The 18,497-nt window shown below is 47.2% G+C and overlaps 2 protein-coding genes across 2 annotated transcripts in view; one reads left to right on the top strand and one right to left on the bottom strand.

Moving 5' to 3' along the window:
* Window positions 1–3,470, top strand: part of LOC144134125 (uncharacterized) — a 36,603-nt gene extending 33,133 nt beyond the window's left edge. The window contains exons 9-10 of the mRNA XM_077667102.1: window positions 1,767–1,973; window positions 2,854–3,470. Coding sequence (XP_077523228.1) covers window positions 1,767–1,973; window positions 2,854–3,048 — 402 coding nt within the window. The 3' untranslated portion in view covers window positions 3,049–3,470. The remainder of the gene's footprint in view (window positions 1–1,766; window positions 1,974–2,853) is intronic.
* Window positions 3,471–13,523: 10,053 nt separating this feature from the next.
* The window catches only part of LOC144134126 (uncharacterized), a 29,035-nt gene continuing 24,061 nt past the window's right edge, over window positions 13,524–18,497 (bottom strand). The window contains exons 9-12 of the mRNA XM_077667103.1: window positions 18,110–18,325; window positions 16,200–16,322; window positions 14,814–15,020; window positions 13,524–14,423 (exon numbers count right to left, since the gene is read on the bottom strand). Coding sequence (XP_077523229.1) covers window positions 14,229–14,423; window positions 14,814–15,020; window positions 16,200–16,322; window positions 18,110–18,325 — 741 coding nt within the window. The 3' untranslated portion in view covers window positions 13,524–14,228. The remainder of the gene's footprint in view (window positions 14,424–14,813; window positions 15,021–16,199; window positions 16,323–18,109; window positions 18,326–18,497) is intronic.

The raw sequence follows: 18,497 nt of genomic DNA on the forward strand, positions 1-18,497 counted from the left end.
TATTTCACATACCCTAGGTTTGGTATCTTGCATAAGTTATGATCCTATGCGCCATCCAGACCGTTGGTGCAGTTGCGTCTGCTTTGTCGCAAGAGCTCAGGCACAATTTACACCTAAATGACAATGGGGATTACTCCATGTAATTTTTCCCATAACAAAATTCGGATTCTTGGTTCTCTGGGGCTACGCTGATATTTGTTTAGCAGCAAAAGACTGTTTTTGTTGAACGAATTGCGTTAAAAACTGAGTTTTTTCCCGGTACTCGACTGAAAATCTTGACGATAGTAAAATATTCACAGGCTTATCTAATTATATTATGAGTTGAATATGGGATATCATAATGTTGTTGTATTTAGCAGAAATGAAGGCAGTTCTACTCTGGTGACATCACTTCTCTTTAACCAAGGAGAATTACCTTGTCTTCGGAAGTCACTTCTCTCCGGTCAAGGAAATTATACGGTCTAATGACGTCACGTCCTTCAGTCGAGCTGCCAAGTTATTGACCAACAACACATTTTTTGCTGATCAAGCTTCTAATGTGTCTGGGAATGCCGTTTTGAAAATAATAACGCTGTACCCTAGCGTTAGAGACCTGAGCAGCAAAAATCGTTTTGAAGTCATCGCAGCTTGCTTGTGAAAGCAGCCATTGGCGGTGAAGCCTGTATTAGGCATCTGAATCGTTCTAGCTCCTGTCGTCGGGAAGCTCAGGTGAACATTATCCAGAAGCCGCACTGAACCTCAGGCCGAACTTAACGTCAAAGCAGATGGCAAACCTGACAACGAACTTGACGCCGAACATGAAGCAGACTTTCCTAAACTTTCCCTTGCGGCGGTATGCAGCTGGACGGACGCTAAATGAACCGGTGTGTTGTGAGCAAAAGCGCGCTGTGATGGCTTTTGAAGGTTGTCGAGAGAGGGCGAAGATTGGGCATATGATAGAAGCGCGTAGCATTGCGTGTGCTTCGACCATCCCTTAAGGGCTAACCAACTAACGTGGTGAGTCAATAATATAGAGCGCTGACCAACGGTAAAGAGTCTGTGTAGTAGATCTATCGGTCTGTGTGTTCGTATATTAGTGGTATGGCACAACTCCCCTCTCAGTACCACTCTCCCACTACGGCTGAACGGGTCTAGCCAGCGGGGGAACGCGCGCTTTTCTAGAAGCCGACGTTTTCGAGAGGAAACTACCCAAAACTGTGCCACACGTTTCGAGAAATACACATCAACCTTCCACTTAATCTTGACGACGAGGAAATCATCAAGAGCCTGACTACGCCCACTGGAGAGCAAGGACCTCTCCCATGTCTCTTCAATTAACACTGTCCTTTGCCCGCCGCGCTCACCGTATGCCCGCAAACTTCTTAATCTCATCCACGCACCTAACCTTCTGCCGCCCCCTGCTACGCATGCATTCTCTTGGAATCCACTCCGTTACTCTTAAGGACTAGCGGTTATCTTTCCTTCGCATTAAATGCCCTGGCCAAAACGATTTCTTCCTCTTGATTTCGGCTAAGATGTCATCCACCCTCGTTTGTTCTCTCACCCACTCTGGCCGCTTCCGGTCTTCTAACGTTACACCTATCATTTTGCTTTCCATATAGCTCGCTGCGTTTGCAGTGAAGGTATCCTCTCTCACTAGAGCGCGGTGATTATCGGTGCATCACAACATCAATATCTCCTCAACGTCGCTTTAAACCATACGGCGGACTTCCAGCCTTGTATAGTACCTTGTACTATATACAGTTTGTCGCGCGTGCTTGACGCAGTTGGGCGCCGACGTATTCAAGGCGACACTGCCTCTTAATTACCCCCGGCTTCTGGACGCCGCCACGCCCTCCAGTGTTTTCAACGGCCCCACGGTGCAGACCCACAAGACCAGCTACGATCACGTCTGCCAACTGCGCAAGAATGCCTTCGACAACGACGACGAGTGCGTCTGGGCCCTCGGAGAGAGCGGCGCCAGCGGCACCGAGGTGAGCCGCCCAGCGCCTTCAAGGCGTCGACGTTGCTCTGATTTAAACAACACATCCCATGTTTTTCAATGCCTCTCACGTCATCTCAGTTACGCGAATCCAGCCCTTTCCTTCCACTCTCTACTGCTATTTAATATTGCCTAGCTTTTTTGCCCTTCCGGCTCTGGCCTGTCGCATAGGGTCCCGGTATCTCCTCGCAGAGGACGTAGGAAACGTCGTACGGCGCCGCAGCTTGTGTGATGGGAAAGGAGGTTCACGCCGAAGCGAGCCACCTCAGGAATTACTGCTGAAGAGGGCGTCCCCTCTGCTTCCATCCTAATGAGAGTGGATGATAGAAAAGACATTGAAAATATAGGATGTGTTTTTCTAGCCGAAGGAGGGAGTAGGAGTGGCTCTCGTGACACTGACATTTTGTGAACTTTGTTTTAAGTTTTATATTGGAACCGACTCCGGAATGAACTACAGAAGCATTCGGCCGGATAACGTCGGAGCTAAGATTGTCCGTAAATAAAAGTAACCGTAGAAACAATTAGTTGGTAGCAAAGATACGCCATGCGCAATCAAACCTAAACCGCCATAACACACATCAGTATCGTTAGGTACGGATTATTGGAGTTTACTGGGAGGGTATTTTCTGCTGCTGTTTACTTGGTCCCAAGAAGGTTCTGCTGACAAACAAAAACTGGTTTAGATGAGCCCGAAAGGACCGCATCAAATCAAGGATCGGGCTGAGCAAGGTCACCTTAAGGAGACGATGTGAGCAAGGAAGCAACAGCAGCTTAGGAGAGCGCAGTCTTAGCTGGTATAGTTTAGCTGGTTCTCATTACGTGCTTTAGTTCCTGTGCTGAACACGCGCACGTGGCTCTCTTTTTCTACTCAGATTGCGCTGTACGCCGGCCCCGAGGAGCTGGCACTGCGCATGCGCCGCTCGTATGCCGACGGGATCGGCAAGGCGCCGGTGGCGGTATTCGACCTCTTTTTGGACGACTTCGACGGACATTGCAAACTACCCTGGGAGGAGGAGGTGTACTCGCCCCTGGTGGCTGCCATTGCCAAGGCTTCCTTGCCACAATGAGCTGATGCGCGCGCCCCCATACAGGCCAATCCGACACCACCAGAGCGCCGAAGCGAGCCTCTGTGCGGACATGCGTGCAGCGACACCAGCGGAGAAAGGAACACCTACTCCACATTATTTTACTTAGTAATTTTCTAATAATTTCTCTGATGAACGTTCACTGTTTACGACGAATAGGGCGTTTGGGACAGTTAGTGAACGTTTCCACGATGAACAGCTGACCGACAATGGACAAATTTTAAGACATGGATGATGTTATGCTGTTTTTCTTTCGTAGTTGACTCTTGCTTGTGAACTATTTTTTTCGGTGAAATGCCTTCACGGGTACCGGGACCAATGCTTGGTATATCATGGTAATGCTTGCACACGCTCACCAGAAGTTTTTTGTTACTTTGCTCTGTTGATGAGTGAAGTTTTTTTTTCTGCGCATTTTTTTTGCACCCCTTATTTCAGAGTGCTGCTCTTCTTCCGGCTTGAAGTTTGAACGGCTCTACCTATGCACGTGTAGGCGCTGTTCCATGCGAAGTATAGTGCTTCACTACATACTCTGCTCGAACACATGTGTCGCAATGTGAAATTGTTCATATATTCGGAAAAAATAATAATGCATTGTCATAAGGCACATGAAACTCGATCATGCCAGCGCTTGGCTTCTTTCGAACCGCGATCCAGCTTCTTTCGTACGCCTTGTCGATTTGACGTGCTGGTTTGTTGCAGGCTGCGGATATAAACACGAAGCGCTCTGCAGCTGTACCACCCACGCTATAGCTGATTGTCGTGGCGCCATTTCCAAACGCAAAAGCAGACCCTGCTGCCCGGGGACTTTTGACAATCTCTGTACATGCACTCGGAATGACTAGCATATGTACTGATGGGAAACTGATTTGGGCATAAGGTTGGACAATTATTAAGCCAGCTAGTACGTGGCGCGGATTTTAAACCTGCCGACATCATCTGGATAGCAAAATTCCATATTGATTCACTCTATGCAAAAAATCTTCGATTACCAAATAGGTCGTCTTGTGAAGGCGGGTTATGTCAAGATGCTGCTTGTCTCTGCATCAGAAGCAGTCCTGAGAAGGTTAAGCAGAAACACGGAGGAACTGGCAGAACCCAAGACGAAAAAAATAAAAGACAACAGTTGTTCCCTACATTCATCGCTCCTCTCGCAGGCCACCCCACGTTATAGTTGTTTTTTCGGCTCCCGATAAGCTTGCAAAGATGCGCAAAAAAGTTACCATCGAATTCATTCCACAAGGGTGCACCAGAAAGCAACGAGAATCGGTTCGTCTCATGTCATGGTGTCGTCTGTGCCATCTCACTATCTTGTGGCAAGCACTAGGAGAGCCAGAGGAGAATACGTATTAATGAACGCCTAAAGGAGCACGATAACAATGTGCACCAAACTGTGAACGGGCATTTCGGTAAACATTGCAGAGATTGCGAAACTAAACATTTCCACCGATGTTTCATGCAAAGTTATTGAGCAGGTACCATAATAAGGTAACGCGTGAAATTAGTGAAGCCGCGCACATCGCATGTTCCAAAGACGAATGTGTTAGCAGCCCCTCTGTAGCAACATCAGCAAAAAAATTGGAGCGTCCTGTATATTTCGTCGTTCCAAGCAGTAAAACTCTTGCTGCAAGTCAGCGCCTGTCCTCGTGTCTTTTCTTTCGTCGCTGTCAAAAGTCGCGCTGTTCCTTTTTCAAATGACATACCAACTCGCTTAAGCATCAGTTCTAATCATCATGCATGTCATTCGTAACTAGGTGTAGAAGCAACAACTCGAAGGGAAATTGCGGCGCTACTGTTAAAATAGATTTCAGAGAGGGAATGATTAAGTTGTTTTTCATGCTAAATTGAGATATTTCTTGTATTTTTGCCGTTCTCTTATTTACATATTTTTCTTACATTTCAAATATGTCCTCGTTTTTAGGTGTCTTCTTCAGCGGGAGGAAGGTCGCATGCGGTATTTGAAAAAGCCCTCGATTACAACAGAAAGTCACATTTCATCGTTATTTTGGAACATTTAAGTCTAACGAACCTTGAAGAGAAGGCATTTCGGACGACAGCCCGAAACATCAGCATTCACCTCATGCCACAAAAAAATGGTCGTTGGCCTGAACATCACAGAATATAAAAGCAAGCAAGACAGCCAGATTACGTCGGATGGTCGCGCTCACTGCACGGTAACTGTAGAATCACCGTCGGTCTTACTAAGAAAAATGTGGAAATTGTGAACTAGGCATATTTTCAACCCTTTTCTTTTGCTCTTGCATTTGCTGTTTGAAACAGTATGCGAGTAGTTATCGGTTTGTTATGTGTATTAAAATAAAAATATTTCCTTTGTTAATAGTTAAAGAAGTCAGAATGAAGCATCCGTTTTTTCCTCAGGTTTTCCAGTGCTACCTTCCTGGGGCTTGTTTCCGTGTTGCTATCTTTCTAGCAGTTCGTCTCTCGAATTTGGACACAGCCAGACTGAGCTGACGAAATATTAAAGCACTTGAAGCTTAATGGAGAAAACTTGGGAGACAAAATGCACTGAAATTTTTCCTCGGTTATCAGATGCTGAGTTCGCACACAAAATAGCTGAAGCGAAAACTGCTAGGTGTTATTAACAGCAAAAGCAGGTGTGGAATTCCAAGTGGAAATCTGCAGCTAGACTGATGCTGAATATCAAGAAAGTAGATTTCCTTTTCAGTTCCCCGTTGCTGATTTGCACAACTTTAAGACAAAGGCAGAAAATCGAATCCGATTGTCATAAGACGGGAAAGAGAACAACATGGAGAGCGTACCGGTGAAAAATGGGCGGGAAATCGCTCCATTCTGAGACATTATGGTGCAAGCGCTGTCCTCGAACGATACCTCGGACCACCTGATAATGGCGCAGTTTGCTACTACAGGCTCGCCAACGCCAATTTAAACATAACCGAGGGCAACAAACTTGCGCTCTCTTAGCACTGGTTGGATTTGGTTCCTTTGCATTACTCTCTCCATCAGGCATGTACATTTGCCTCGCATAGTGGAGGCGCATGTTTCGATGCCCATGCGGCGTCGTGGGGCAACCACCGATTTTTCGATAAGCGCGAGCTTTATCTAGGCTAGCCTCTGGTTCGGTTTCTCTGTAGCGAAATCCTGGAAAAAAATGTGGGTGTTTTACCGCAGTTCTATAACACCAAATGTTGCACTTTTGCCAAGAACCGCTTCCTACAAAAATAGAGCTAGCATGTGCAGTGCGAAGTTGATGCATTGCTCATGACGCAGTTATATACGACGCCAGCCACGTCACTTCATGCCGCATGTGTTACGTCACCGCCTCTTTCTCGTGTGGACTGAAGCAGCGAGTAGCGGTGAGCACCGCAGCGCAGGCGGTACAGATATGGTCACGCTGCTCTTGCGCCATGGAGTGGCATGCACTGGAGGGCGGTGCTTCAGACATCCTTTCCGATTATGAGCACGTTTTCGGTTCCCGCAGATCTAACGCATATTTTCCGACTGTTTGCAGCGAGGCCTAGAAAGGGGTTGTTCTATGCGCTAATAAAATTGTAACTAAACAGAGTAGAAGCCGAACGGGAATTCTGCCTAGAATGAGCAAATTGACGAAAAACCCAAAATAAACAAAAAAGAATGTTAGTCAATATAAAGCAGCTGGTGAAGACACTAGGCAAGGATTTCTTAGGTCTCCAGTATCTACCATCAGCGGCGCTTAAAGTAAGGTCTAAAATTGGAGTCGCCCTTCAATGAACATATAGAAATTAAAATATTCATTGACAGACTATCATTTATACATTCTAAACTGAGCACTGTGAGATGGCTGAAAGTTACAACACAAGCACGTGCCTTGGACCTGGCAGTGCGTTTGAAAATGTCATTACATAAACACTGCCAAGGCAAAAAAATGCTTCTGTCTCTTTTCAAATCTGCATGAGTAGTTGAATCGAAAAATAACATATTACCAGTAAATGTTCCAGAAGAATGGAGACACAAATTCCGAAAAGCAGGGTGTTTTATTTTGAAAGTGCTTTAAAAGAGGTAACCATGTCATTACCGTAAGCACAAGGAATCTCGTTGCCAAAAGAGTGGCACGGTTTATGGGGGTTTAACGTCCCAAAGCGACTCGGGCTACGAGGGACGCCGTAGTGAAGAACTCGAAATATTTCGACCACCTGGGGTTATTTAACGTGTACTGACAACGCACAATACGCGGGCTTCTAGAATTTCGCCTCTATCGAAATTCGACCGCCGCGGCCAAGATCGAACCACCATGTTCAATACTACATGACTCAAATACTTGCCAAAGTACCAGGCGGTATTGCCTGTATCAATCCTCAAATGTAAAACCCAGTTTGTACCTTGTGGAGCTGTGCACTGCGCCTTTACGAATAGCATGTTGTCTTTTTAATCTTCGAGCAGAAATCAGCGTCGTCATTCACTTGTGACAATATTTATTTCCTTTGTTCTGTTGCTGGTTTATTAATGGCAATGTATTACTATTTCGATTACGAGAAAATCCGGCGGCTTGTGTGCGCGGCCGAAGAAGGTGCAGAAAATTCCAGCGATGGCAAGAAAAGTAGGGTGAGGTCACCAAGCGACCATTTGACGCAACACAGCAAGCCGCGCACCGCCGCTTAGTGTAATACTATACATGTCTATCATCTATATATACTCGTCACTGGTCGGCCTCTATGTGGGGCCAGTTCTCCCGACATCCGTACCGAAAGTTTGTCGTCAGCGTCCCCGGTGATGTGATACGATTTCTCGTAACATATTGCTTACATGTGCTAGTCATTGTGGAAGCTAGCGGACCGACTCAATTATATATGCCCGGTTATATGCCCGATTTATATGCCTTCCCATCAAAATTTTGATGGAACCGTTAGTCGTACAGCGTTTCGTGTCGAGGACGACTAGAACACTTTGGCCAACCTCGGTGCGAACCCCGACGTTTTGGCGTTGGGATCGTACCAGATTAACCACGTGTGGGCTGTGAGACTTGGCAAGTGCTGACACCGCTCAGGAGTTTCTCTCCGTCGTCGATGTGAATGTGAAGAATCACCCATGTTTGACTATCTAGCCAAATAACCAGGAGGTTCGATTTAATCTACACAATGGCTGCTGCACGGAGTTATCGACGAAGACGTTCATGTGGCATTTTCACCCTACGAAAAGGCGTCGGAGGTCACGCGGGAGAAGTGGCGGGCGCTTGGCGTCACCAAGAAAGGGTCAACGATTCGCATAGTGGCGTTTAAATTGCACACCACGGTCAAAAAGGACGGAATGCCACATGAGCTCAACATATCGGGAAAGTTGACCCTTTGCGTTCTGCCGGGCCGCACGCCACAGTGTCTGCACTCTAAGAGCACAGAGCACATACATCTTTAGTGCAAGGTGCCGCTGCTTCGGCTACAATGACGCACAATTCCCAAAGACGCACGCCAGCGTAGCGGGACCACTGGATGCGAATGTTTCATCCGGCCACATCATGGATAAGGCACTCAGGGGAAGCAGCAAGAGCGGGCGTAGCCTGGCTATCTAGGATGAATTGTCCAACACTCATGCAGCCACGGACCTTGATGCTTCGGGTAAGCATGGACAAGCGGAAAGTGGGTGCGATCAAATTAAGACAAGCAGTGCGGGCAACGCCCTTTCAAGCGGAGCCACAGCGACTCCCAGCGAGCCAGATCTAATGACCGGGACAGATAGTGACAGTGTCAGTGCGCCGGGAAAATGGCCCCACGATGAAGGCGAAGTAGTGAAGGGACCTAGTGATGTTGCAACGGATGAGCCGGCAAACAAGACGACTTCCGTGCGGCGCATTTCCTTTTGGCCACGGCCGAACTCTTCGGCGGAGTGGAAGACAGCGGAGGCGCCGCCTTTACTGCCGGTGTGAGGACTGCTTCGTTCCACGGCATTGACGAACACAGCGCAAATGTAAGGTAAGCGTCCTTACCCCGGTCTCGTCACCGCCTTACGATGTAATTATGGATGCGACAATTTCTGTCGCGACTTTAAATGTGCGTGCGCTTGCCTCAAGGAGGAAGCAGAAGCAACTGTATCGACTGGTAAGCTACTTTGATACCCAACAAACACAAAACCTCCTCAAAATCTCCCAGAAATATCCCATCAGGACATTTGGAATGTCCCCAGGAGGCTCTCATTTTTCCCGAAGACGTCCAAAAAACGTCCCCACAACTAGCCGTGTCCAAAAAGTTGTGCGTCCCAGGGACAGCCCCAAAAGGATAATGCTAGATTTTTCGGCTCTGACTCAATAAAATTTTCTTTTTCATGCAGACTTCAGGCATCTAAGCGCACATATGTGTCAAATTTCAGGCACAGTCTTACGTTACAGGTGGTGTAATACATCTGTCAACTAGCGTGAATGCTTGCTGGCTAGCCCATTCAGACTTACCTGTTTACATGAAATGTGCTTTAACAAGGTGAAAATTTGGGCTGGTTGGTGCATGATCTTGTGACGGGAGCAGCGCAGCACGAGACAAAGAGAGATGCGGGACACGACGCTGAATAACAAGATTTTTAATGCACGTTCGTCGAATATACACATCTCGCTCGTATAAGAAGGAAAGGAAAGAAGCTTGAAAAACGCATAAGATGTACACGTGGAGAAATATTAAGACATCACACGCAGATAATCAATTTCCCGGTCACGAAGCGCTATTCAAGGTATGCAGACGCATATGTCGCTCTTTGGTCGGATGTTGAAGGCTTCTTCAACCTCCCGGGTCCGTTGATCAAAATACGACGGGATGACCATTGTGTTGATAAGCTGCGGAGCGCATTCATGCTCTCTGCAATGTTTTGCTAATTCACTGCTGATGGTGCCCTTTAGGGATCTTTTGAGCTCTCGAAGCCGTTTATTCAAACAGCGCCCTGTTTGACCAATGTATGTGCGTCCGCATGACAGAGGTATTTCATAAACCCCGATTTTCACACATTTCACATGTTGCAGGTGTTTTTTTCTTTCATTGATATTTTTTTTTGCTCGCTGTTGACTTTGGCGCACAGGCTCCTTAACTTGTTGGGTGCTGAAATGAGCACTTTTACATCAGCTCTTGCTCTTACCATTTTGAGACTGTGGGAAATGCCATTAATGCAAGCAATGACCGCGTACGGCTTCCTTTATTCTGATGTGGTTGTGAAATACTTTTTGCCTCTAGGTGCTTGCAGAATCCCTTCTGCGACACAGGATAGCAGTCTCGTCGGGCAACCTGCTGATTTCAGCCCACGGTTCTGGGTGTCAAAACTGCCTTGAACCTCACGATTACAGGATCTCGTCAATGCGGCGCTCATTGCTGTTTTTTTCTACCCCCACTTGATGATCTTGGATTGCGCAGATGTGTAGGGGAGCAGTTCCTTCTAGCTTCGTGGTCCGTACCGCCAGCATATGTGAGCGCCTAGAAAGGCTAGCGTCAAGAACTCGCATAACGTTGTTTTCTGGGAGTTCACTTGTTATTTCTAGTCCTAGTTCTTCTAGTCCTTAGCAAAAGTAGTAATGAGAGCAGCATTGACGAGATCCTGTCATCATGAAGTTCGAGGAAGTTTTGACGCCCAGAACAAGCGGCTGAAAGCAGCAGTTTACCCGACGAGACTGCTATCCAGTGTCGCAGAAGGGATTCTGCAAACATTTAGAGGCAGAAAATATGTCACAGCCACATCAGAAGAAAGGAAGCCGTACGCGGTCATTCCCTACATTATTGGCATTTCCCACAGTCTCAAAAAGGTAGGCGCAAGAGCTGGTGTAAAAGTGCGCACGTCAGCACCCAACAAATTAAGAAGCCTGTGCGCCAAAATCAAACGCGAGCAAAGAAAAATCAATGCAAGAAAAAGCACCAGAAAATAAACTTGTCATGTGTGAAAAGCGGGGTTTAGGAAATACCTTTGTGATGCGGACGCACCTAGATTGGTCAAACAGGGCACTGTTTGAATGAATGGCTTCGAGAGCACAAAATATCCCTAAAGGGCGCAATGAGCAATGAATTAGCAAAACATTGCAGAGAGCATGAATGCGCTCCGCAGCTTATCAACGCAATGGTCATCCCGTCGCATTTTAATGAACGGACCAGGGAGATTGAAGAAGCCTTCAACATCCGACCAAAGAGCGACGTATATGGGTCAGCATACTTTAGCGCTTCGTGACAGCGAAATTGATTATCTGCGTGCGTTCTTCTAATCTTTGACCATGTGTACACTTTATGCGTCTGTCAATGCTTCTGTCCTTTCCTTATTGCACGAGCGAGATGTATATATTCAATCGAACGTGGATTAAAAATTTGGTTGTTAGTCAGCGTTGATTCCCGCCTCTTCTTTGTTTCGTGCAGCGCTGCTCCCGCCACAAGAACATGAAATGTGCTAGAATTTTACACACAAAGGAAATATTAATTCGAAGAGTCGCCCGATCCCGCCCATAAAACAGGAAATAGCAGCGCAATACAGAAGTAATTTCATTTTATTTGATGTGCTCTTTGCATTTAAATGAGTACAAACAGGACACGCTTATGTGTGCACCATTTAACACACAATGTACGGAGCACTACGACACGAGCAAATAATAATGACCGAAATTTTCTCTGGCTCTGAGAAATCTGGAAAAAATGGAGCAATAAAAACATAATACAGGCTGAAAGTTGATGCACCTGAAGCAAACAATCTAAAGGGTACAAAAGCATATATGCACACGCAAAAGCAAACCCATGTAAAGAGCAACCTGGGTGCCAAAAGAAAAGACGATATGGGCGTACGATACAGATATCCGGTTTCAGGTTACGGATATTCTGCAGCGTGAAACCTCCCTCTCGCTTTGCCTCTCGCACATCAAAACAGGAAAAAAAAATTAATACTACGCGGCGAAAATAAAAAACGAGCATAAACCACATACCTTGACGTTGCCAACAGAAACCCGGGGATGAAATAAAATGCTGCAACTTTATACATGAATTCAACGCAGCCTTGTCTTGCGCCTTCTCACGGCACACCGAACGCTCAAACATACGCGTTACATCCTCGTTACACTCCCGTTTTATTCTCTTGTGACTAAGTGTGGAGATAAGACTGCTTGGAGCCGGATGGAAAGGGGGGACGTCTTGAGGTAGGAGCCCTGGCTCGCCGCACCCATGGTACAGCAGACCGCGCTTGCTGCACAATACGGCGTGGGAGGCGAGATCAAGGTGATCAAGGCACAAGTAATTTGGTGGGGGTGGGTTGGGAGTCAGCGACGCGAACACAACACAAACTATACCGCTGCGACAGGACGGCAATGTAAGTAGAGCAGGTTAATCCATGGGCACTCGCAGCAAGAGTCTGGTGGGCTTCCGCAGATCTCTCCCGCCTATGACCGCAGTGGACGGCCACGCTGCCACCAACAACACACCACATTCGTGGGAGGCGCTGAGGGATGCAGAGTACGCGCTAGGAGTCGCCCATTGCCTTGAAATCCGCTGCCGCGAACGGCGCCTGTAAGAGCATCATTAGGGTGTAGAACCGTGAAGCTGTGCAAATGACTTGCGATGCGCCGCGCGCCGCTGCACCAGTTCCAAAAGGAATTATGTGGGTACGCCGAGGTGCGCGGAAAAGCTGCCATGAATCCGCAGCTACGAAGTTCACGACCGCCCAGTGATGAGATCAAGAGCTGCCGCGCGCTGAGGCTTGCGCGCGAGCGGCTAGGGGCCGCGCGAATACGTGTGCGCAAGATGGCTTCCGTCCAGCGAGAAAGCCTGGCGAGCGACGGGAGGCCCATTGCTGCGCCTCTGCTAGACAGCGGCGCAACGAGGACTGCTGGTAGGTGGAGATGCCTGCAGGGACCGCCGCACCGTGCTGAAGTTGGAAACACTATTGAAGACGGGCACGTTGGTGACCGCCGCTCCCGGCGATGCGATGAAAAGGCAGGCCGCCGTCGCCTGCCTCCCTGCAGCATGGAGCCGACGGCCCACGAGAGAGATGCGGGGTGAACTGCGCTTCCTTCGGCTGTTCGAACAAAACTGTCTGATCTTTCAAAACGGCGAGTGCAAGCGCAAAACCTTCTCTCCCCGTAGCTTTTGGCGCGAAGGAGAGAGAAAAGGGAGCGAGGAGCCAATTTGTATTTTTTTGCTGAAAAGCATTGGTTCCAGAAACGTTCTTCCAGTTACCTTTCTTGAACCAAAATGCTATGATTTTTTTTTTGTTTCTGCTTAACACCCTCGAAAAAACGTTCCTAGGACATTAGTGGACGCTCTTTCCTTTTGCTTGTGTTTCTATGTCCTGCCTCTACGGTCTGGAAATTTTCGATAAATGTTGAACTGGGACGGGGACATTCCATCCTTTCTGGGCGCTGCTGGGGAGGTACGTTGTTTGCTGGGACATGGACATTCCAGCAGTGCAGGAGACAAAGGCCGAGGGCGATTAGGGAAGCGGGGGCATGATGCGCCAATTTTTAGCGTGATACTGCGCTATAGTGAGCCGTGCTGTAGCTTTTTCCGGCTGCGGGTTGGTAATGCGACATTTCTTTGAAGCCAAAATAGAGGCTGTGACGTCATGCCCCTCAAGGTGGTTTATTGTATGCGATTTTTTTATCGTCTTTGGAATGGCGTGTTATCTGTCTGTATTCGCCGATGTTAGCGGAGGACAGGCGCAGATTTCTTTGAGGAGCTAAACAGTATACCCCATGCAATATGCTCCTCATGCTCACCGACGATTACAACAGCGTTCTTTCAGCCCCTGGCTAAACTAGCGCCCGACAGGTGGTAAGAGAGTATCAACGTGAAATAAGACGCGTCAAATTAAGCAAAAGGGATGAAAAAAAACATTCCACAAGAGGAAGCCAAAGAAGCCTCGAAACTACTCAAAACTTGCCAATTGCGTGGGTGCACGCGCAGCTTGACAGAAGAAATGGCTGCGGCACGCGAGAAGGCATTATACCTAAACATTATTTAGAAGAAAAAGCGCGAAATGCTTAAGAAAAAACCTAAAATATGTATGGCTTAAAATTTCTACATTCGTCTGTCACCTATTCATCAATAAAACGTTCATTCGTAAGCAGTTAACGTTCAATGGAGAACGCGCTTTAAAAGATTACTAAGTAAAATAAAGTTAGAGCCTGCGATCCCTTCATCTCTCGTAGCACTGCACGCATGTCTGTTGGGTAGCACTGGTCATGAAATAGTGGCCTTATAGGAGGCGCTCGTGCTGGCTCAGTGTGGCAGGGAGGCCTCGGCAATGGCCGCCACCAGGGGCGACTCCGCCACCAGCTGTCCTGGACGGCTGCAGTGGCCGTCGAAGTCGTCCAAGAACAGGTCGTATACGGCCACCGTGGCATCCCCGATACGGTCGGCGTACGAACGGCGCATGCGCAGCGTCAACTCCTCGGGGCCGGAGTAAAGGGCAACCTGAGTAGAAGACAGCCGCGAGCACGTATTCACCACATGCAGTAGAATACCGTAGTGAAAACGAGCCCACTTGGCAGCTGTGATTCCGCTCTGCTCAGCTAACGTTCATCCCTTGCTCATGTCGTCGAGGTGGAGGAATCCTGAAGCCTGGCTTGATGCTTTTCTTCGGGGTTCGCGTTAACCCGGTCATAGCATCATGAAAACATAGCGTCTTGTTTGCACAAGTACAGCCGATGTCAAAAGAGAAGTGACCAAAGGATTAGTTTCTGAGCTGGATTTGGTATTTTTGGTTTATGTGGCAGACACGGAAAAATACAGGATGTGTTGGTTAGAGCAGTAAATTGATGGCGACCTCCAGACTAAAACCATTGGAGGCACTGTGCGGCGTACCTCGGTTCCGCTGGCACTGCTCGCTCCGAGGACCCACACGCACTCGCCGTCGTTGTCGAAGGCGTGCTTGGGCAGCCGGCAGACGTGGTCGTAGCTGGTCTTGTAAGTCTGCACTGTGGGGCCGTTGAAGACACTGGAGGGGGTGGCGGCGTCCAGGAGCCGGGGGTGGTTGAGAGGCAACGTCGCCTTGAACACGTCGGCACCCAACTGCGCCAAGCGCGCGTGCTCAAACTGGAGTAAAAGGCTGCAGTCCATCGTATGGCTTAAAGTGACTTTTTCTACCATTTTTCATTTTATGAAAAATGGTAGACAATATTGATTGCTGGAATGGCGTAGCGTGCTCTTAGATGGCCCCTTCTGAAAAGTTAGGCTTCTGGAGTAGCGTGCGTTTTTCTATTGCGTGGACGCATTGAGACTCCCTAATAATAATAGTGGTTTCTGAAAAAAATGAAACGGTGTCCCGCGAATGGCCCCAGCAGCATAGCGTAAATAATGTATGTAACATAACATCTATTAAATAAAAGCTTAGGTTACAAGTTTTATTCAACATTTTTTCTTATGTCCTTTTAAATATGTTGGAACGTTTCCTATAACAGCACTTGAGTCACTTGTTTAAACAATATGAGATAAGGAAGGTACACCCCTTGTGCAAATGTGTGCTGTTGACAGACATTTATTTTAACACCAAGTGCAGTAACATGACGCTATTAATCTACATGAAAGTGTTCCACCGCATGTCACTCGTTGTTCCTAAAAGTATATTTCTCATTCACGAACTAATTATGGGGGTCACATGATCGAAAATACACTTCGTAGCTTAATGGCATGCCACAAACAACGCGTAAATGTCACCACTGTTACGCTCTCTCACTTTAAGAAAACCGTAAACCCTTGCACCCAACTCATACGGTTCCCTTTAATTATATTCTGTGCTTTGTGTTTTCTTCAGCAATGTCTGCCAAATGGTGTGCTTTTTCTTGTGCATTCACATGATTTCGCACCTCACCGAAAAGTTCTAAAACAATAGGTTTACACACGTGAAGTAGAAATAATATCCCAATGCAACAACTTTACTGAAAGTATTTATTCGGTAATTAATTTATTTCTTTTCATATTTACGTCTCAATGCATGTATATCTATGGTCTTCTCTGTTGCCATTATTCTTAGGGCTGAGTCAACCTGCTAAATGCAACTTTTACCTCAACGTTCACTATTTTTAACGTGAATAAATACAAATACAAAATACGGAGTTTAAAGGCTTCAACAAGTTAGCTCGCTCATGCTGTTCGAAGCGATATCTATACAGGGCCTGCGTGACCTTCGTTGAGTTAGCATGCTATGAACACAATGTTAGTGAACACAGACTGGGAGTCGGGATCACTTACCGATATGGAGTAGACAATCTTCGTGGCGTGCAGGGGATTCGACGTCTCCTTGAAGACGTGCTCCTGGATGGCGTGGTACGAAGCTGCCGCGAATTGTCGCCTTCCGGGACAGTCCAGCACTCCCTGCAACAGAGCAAAGGTTCGCACTCTGAGTATAAACGGCTGCCTTTTAGTGCAAGATGCCACGACCAGAAGGACTCGCGATCGAACAGAATCGGTTTCCAGGTTGGCCGGAAAGATGTTCCGTGTGGCCACGTCAACGCCGTCGCCCGAAACGCTTGAGACAACGTGTAAATTATGAAAAAACTTGCAACATTTCGCACATTAATCAGATAACCATAACCCTACGCACCACGAGCCTTAGCAGTCCATCAGTGAAGGCAGCACCCGCCTGATCGTCCAGAATTCGACACATTTAGATGTTTTTGGGGTGTCAGGAGGCACTATGTCGTCCTCGTTCGGGTAAAGTCAAGCCGTCATACTGACGCCAGCCAAAGCCGCAACAGCTGGAGCGTGATTCCTGCTTGAAGCGCCTCATGGCTCCTGGTGCCTGGTTTCTGAGCGAGCCGCGACTCAATCACTTGTTGCTGTGGTGGAGACAGGCAAACCACGAGGGTGCCACTTGGACTTTTAAGCGTCACGGCAGAACCTATTCGTTTGGCACCGCATGTTTGGTCTTCGAAGGACTGTGTAAAATGTGACGAAGTTCAGTGGAAGCTTTAAGCTTAACTGGCTAATTTGCCACTAACATTACAAGAGGGGTTAAGCGACCAGCCAACGCTGAAATAGGAACATCTTTCATGGTCTCCGTGTAGTTTTATGAATGAAAATGAATATATTAACAAGGGCCATGTTGTGTAAGCCAGAAGTGGCAGTACTTGCGTAAGCACCCCATCAGTCAGTTTTCAAAACAGAACTTGCTTGTATTCGTTACCACTGAGTTCTCACACGTTTTTTCACGTCACGGCAATGCATGCATGGATAGTTTCCTAATGAAGCTGTAGGAAGCTAGCGTTCTGCGTATTCACCTCTTTCTTCATTCCTTGTCTTCGAAGCGCTGAGCCTTGCATAGTCATGGATAGCTTGGATAGTTCGATAATAATGGTGTGCTGGCACTACCCTCCGTTGCAAAACTCACAACGAGATTGGAGTTCGTGGATTTAATTTTCGTAATTTACGTGTTTTAAAGCAAAGAATTGGATAGAAGCCCGTCTGGTGAGAATTGCACATGGTTAAATATACAGCACCACAGACCAAAGAAGAATATTATCATATGACGTTTCGTGACGTTGTTTCCTTTGCTTTCATTAAATAGAGTATTCGAATTACGCAGCTTGAAAGCGGAATCTTAACATTTACTTTTAACGCATAGTCATATATGGTGTTGTGCAACATTATTGTGGGTTTGCTTCTGACTGGAAATACTTTATTTCTTTTTAACGCGTGTCCGTAGGCGGTGCTGCGCGACATTATTTAGTGTTTGCTTCTCGCTTGAAATAATTGGAGTCGCGGGAAATAAGGCAAACACGAGCAAAAGGTAGCATACTTTAGAAATTCTTGCGTTTGGATTTTATGAACCCAATCAAGCAGTATGAATAAATAAAAAAAATGATTATCAAAGAACGCAGTGGTGAATGCAGACACTTTCTGAAAGGCTTCGTCTAGGAAGATAGCCTATAATATTAATTTTTTGTCTAAGGAAATTTTTGGCGACTGAATGCAACTTTAGTGCGTAGAAATGCCAGATTAGGAGCTAGGTAAATGGTTTTCCTAATCTGACAAACTAGAAAAATGACTGGATCGCCCAGCACCATCAAACTGCAGCAAAGAACTAACATGATCGGCAGTTAACTTTGCCCTATAAGGATACGATAGCGAGGTCCGCGTGAAGAGCGGCATCATTGTCTTACCTTCCGGCGCAGCGTGTGTGTCAAGACGATGACGTATTCTAGGTAGCGCATGATGTTGATGAGCCAGAACCTGCGCACCAGCTCGACCACGGGCGGCACCGTAAGCATGACAACAAATCGGCGACGGCGCAGCTCCTCGATCAGAGCCCGGAAGAAGGTCCCCGTGAACTCCTTATCGCAGGCGTCTCCCGGCCGGTCCCAGTGGATGTTCACTCCCTGTTCAATGCAACCTCAGCTTACACTGTGCCTCCAGCCCGCCCTGCCCAGCAGGCAACCTAACGCTGCCCCAAAAGCCATGGTGACCACCCGTGTTCCTGCCGCAGATGGGTTCAGTGTAAATGAAAGATAATTATCAGCTTGGGCGTGAATAAATGAATATAAACTGCCA

The sequence above is a fragment of the Amblyomma americanum genome, chromosome 5 (genome assembly GCF_052857255.1).
Source record: "Amblyomma americanum isolate KBUSLIRL-KWMA chromosome 5, ASM5285725v1, whole genome shotgun sequence".
NCBI classification, from domain to species: domain Eukaryota; kingdom Metazoa; phylum Arthropoda; class Arachnida; order Ixodida; family Ixodidae; genus Amblyomma; species Amblyomma americanum.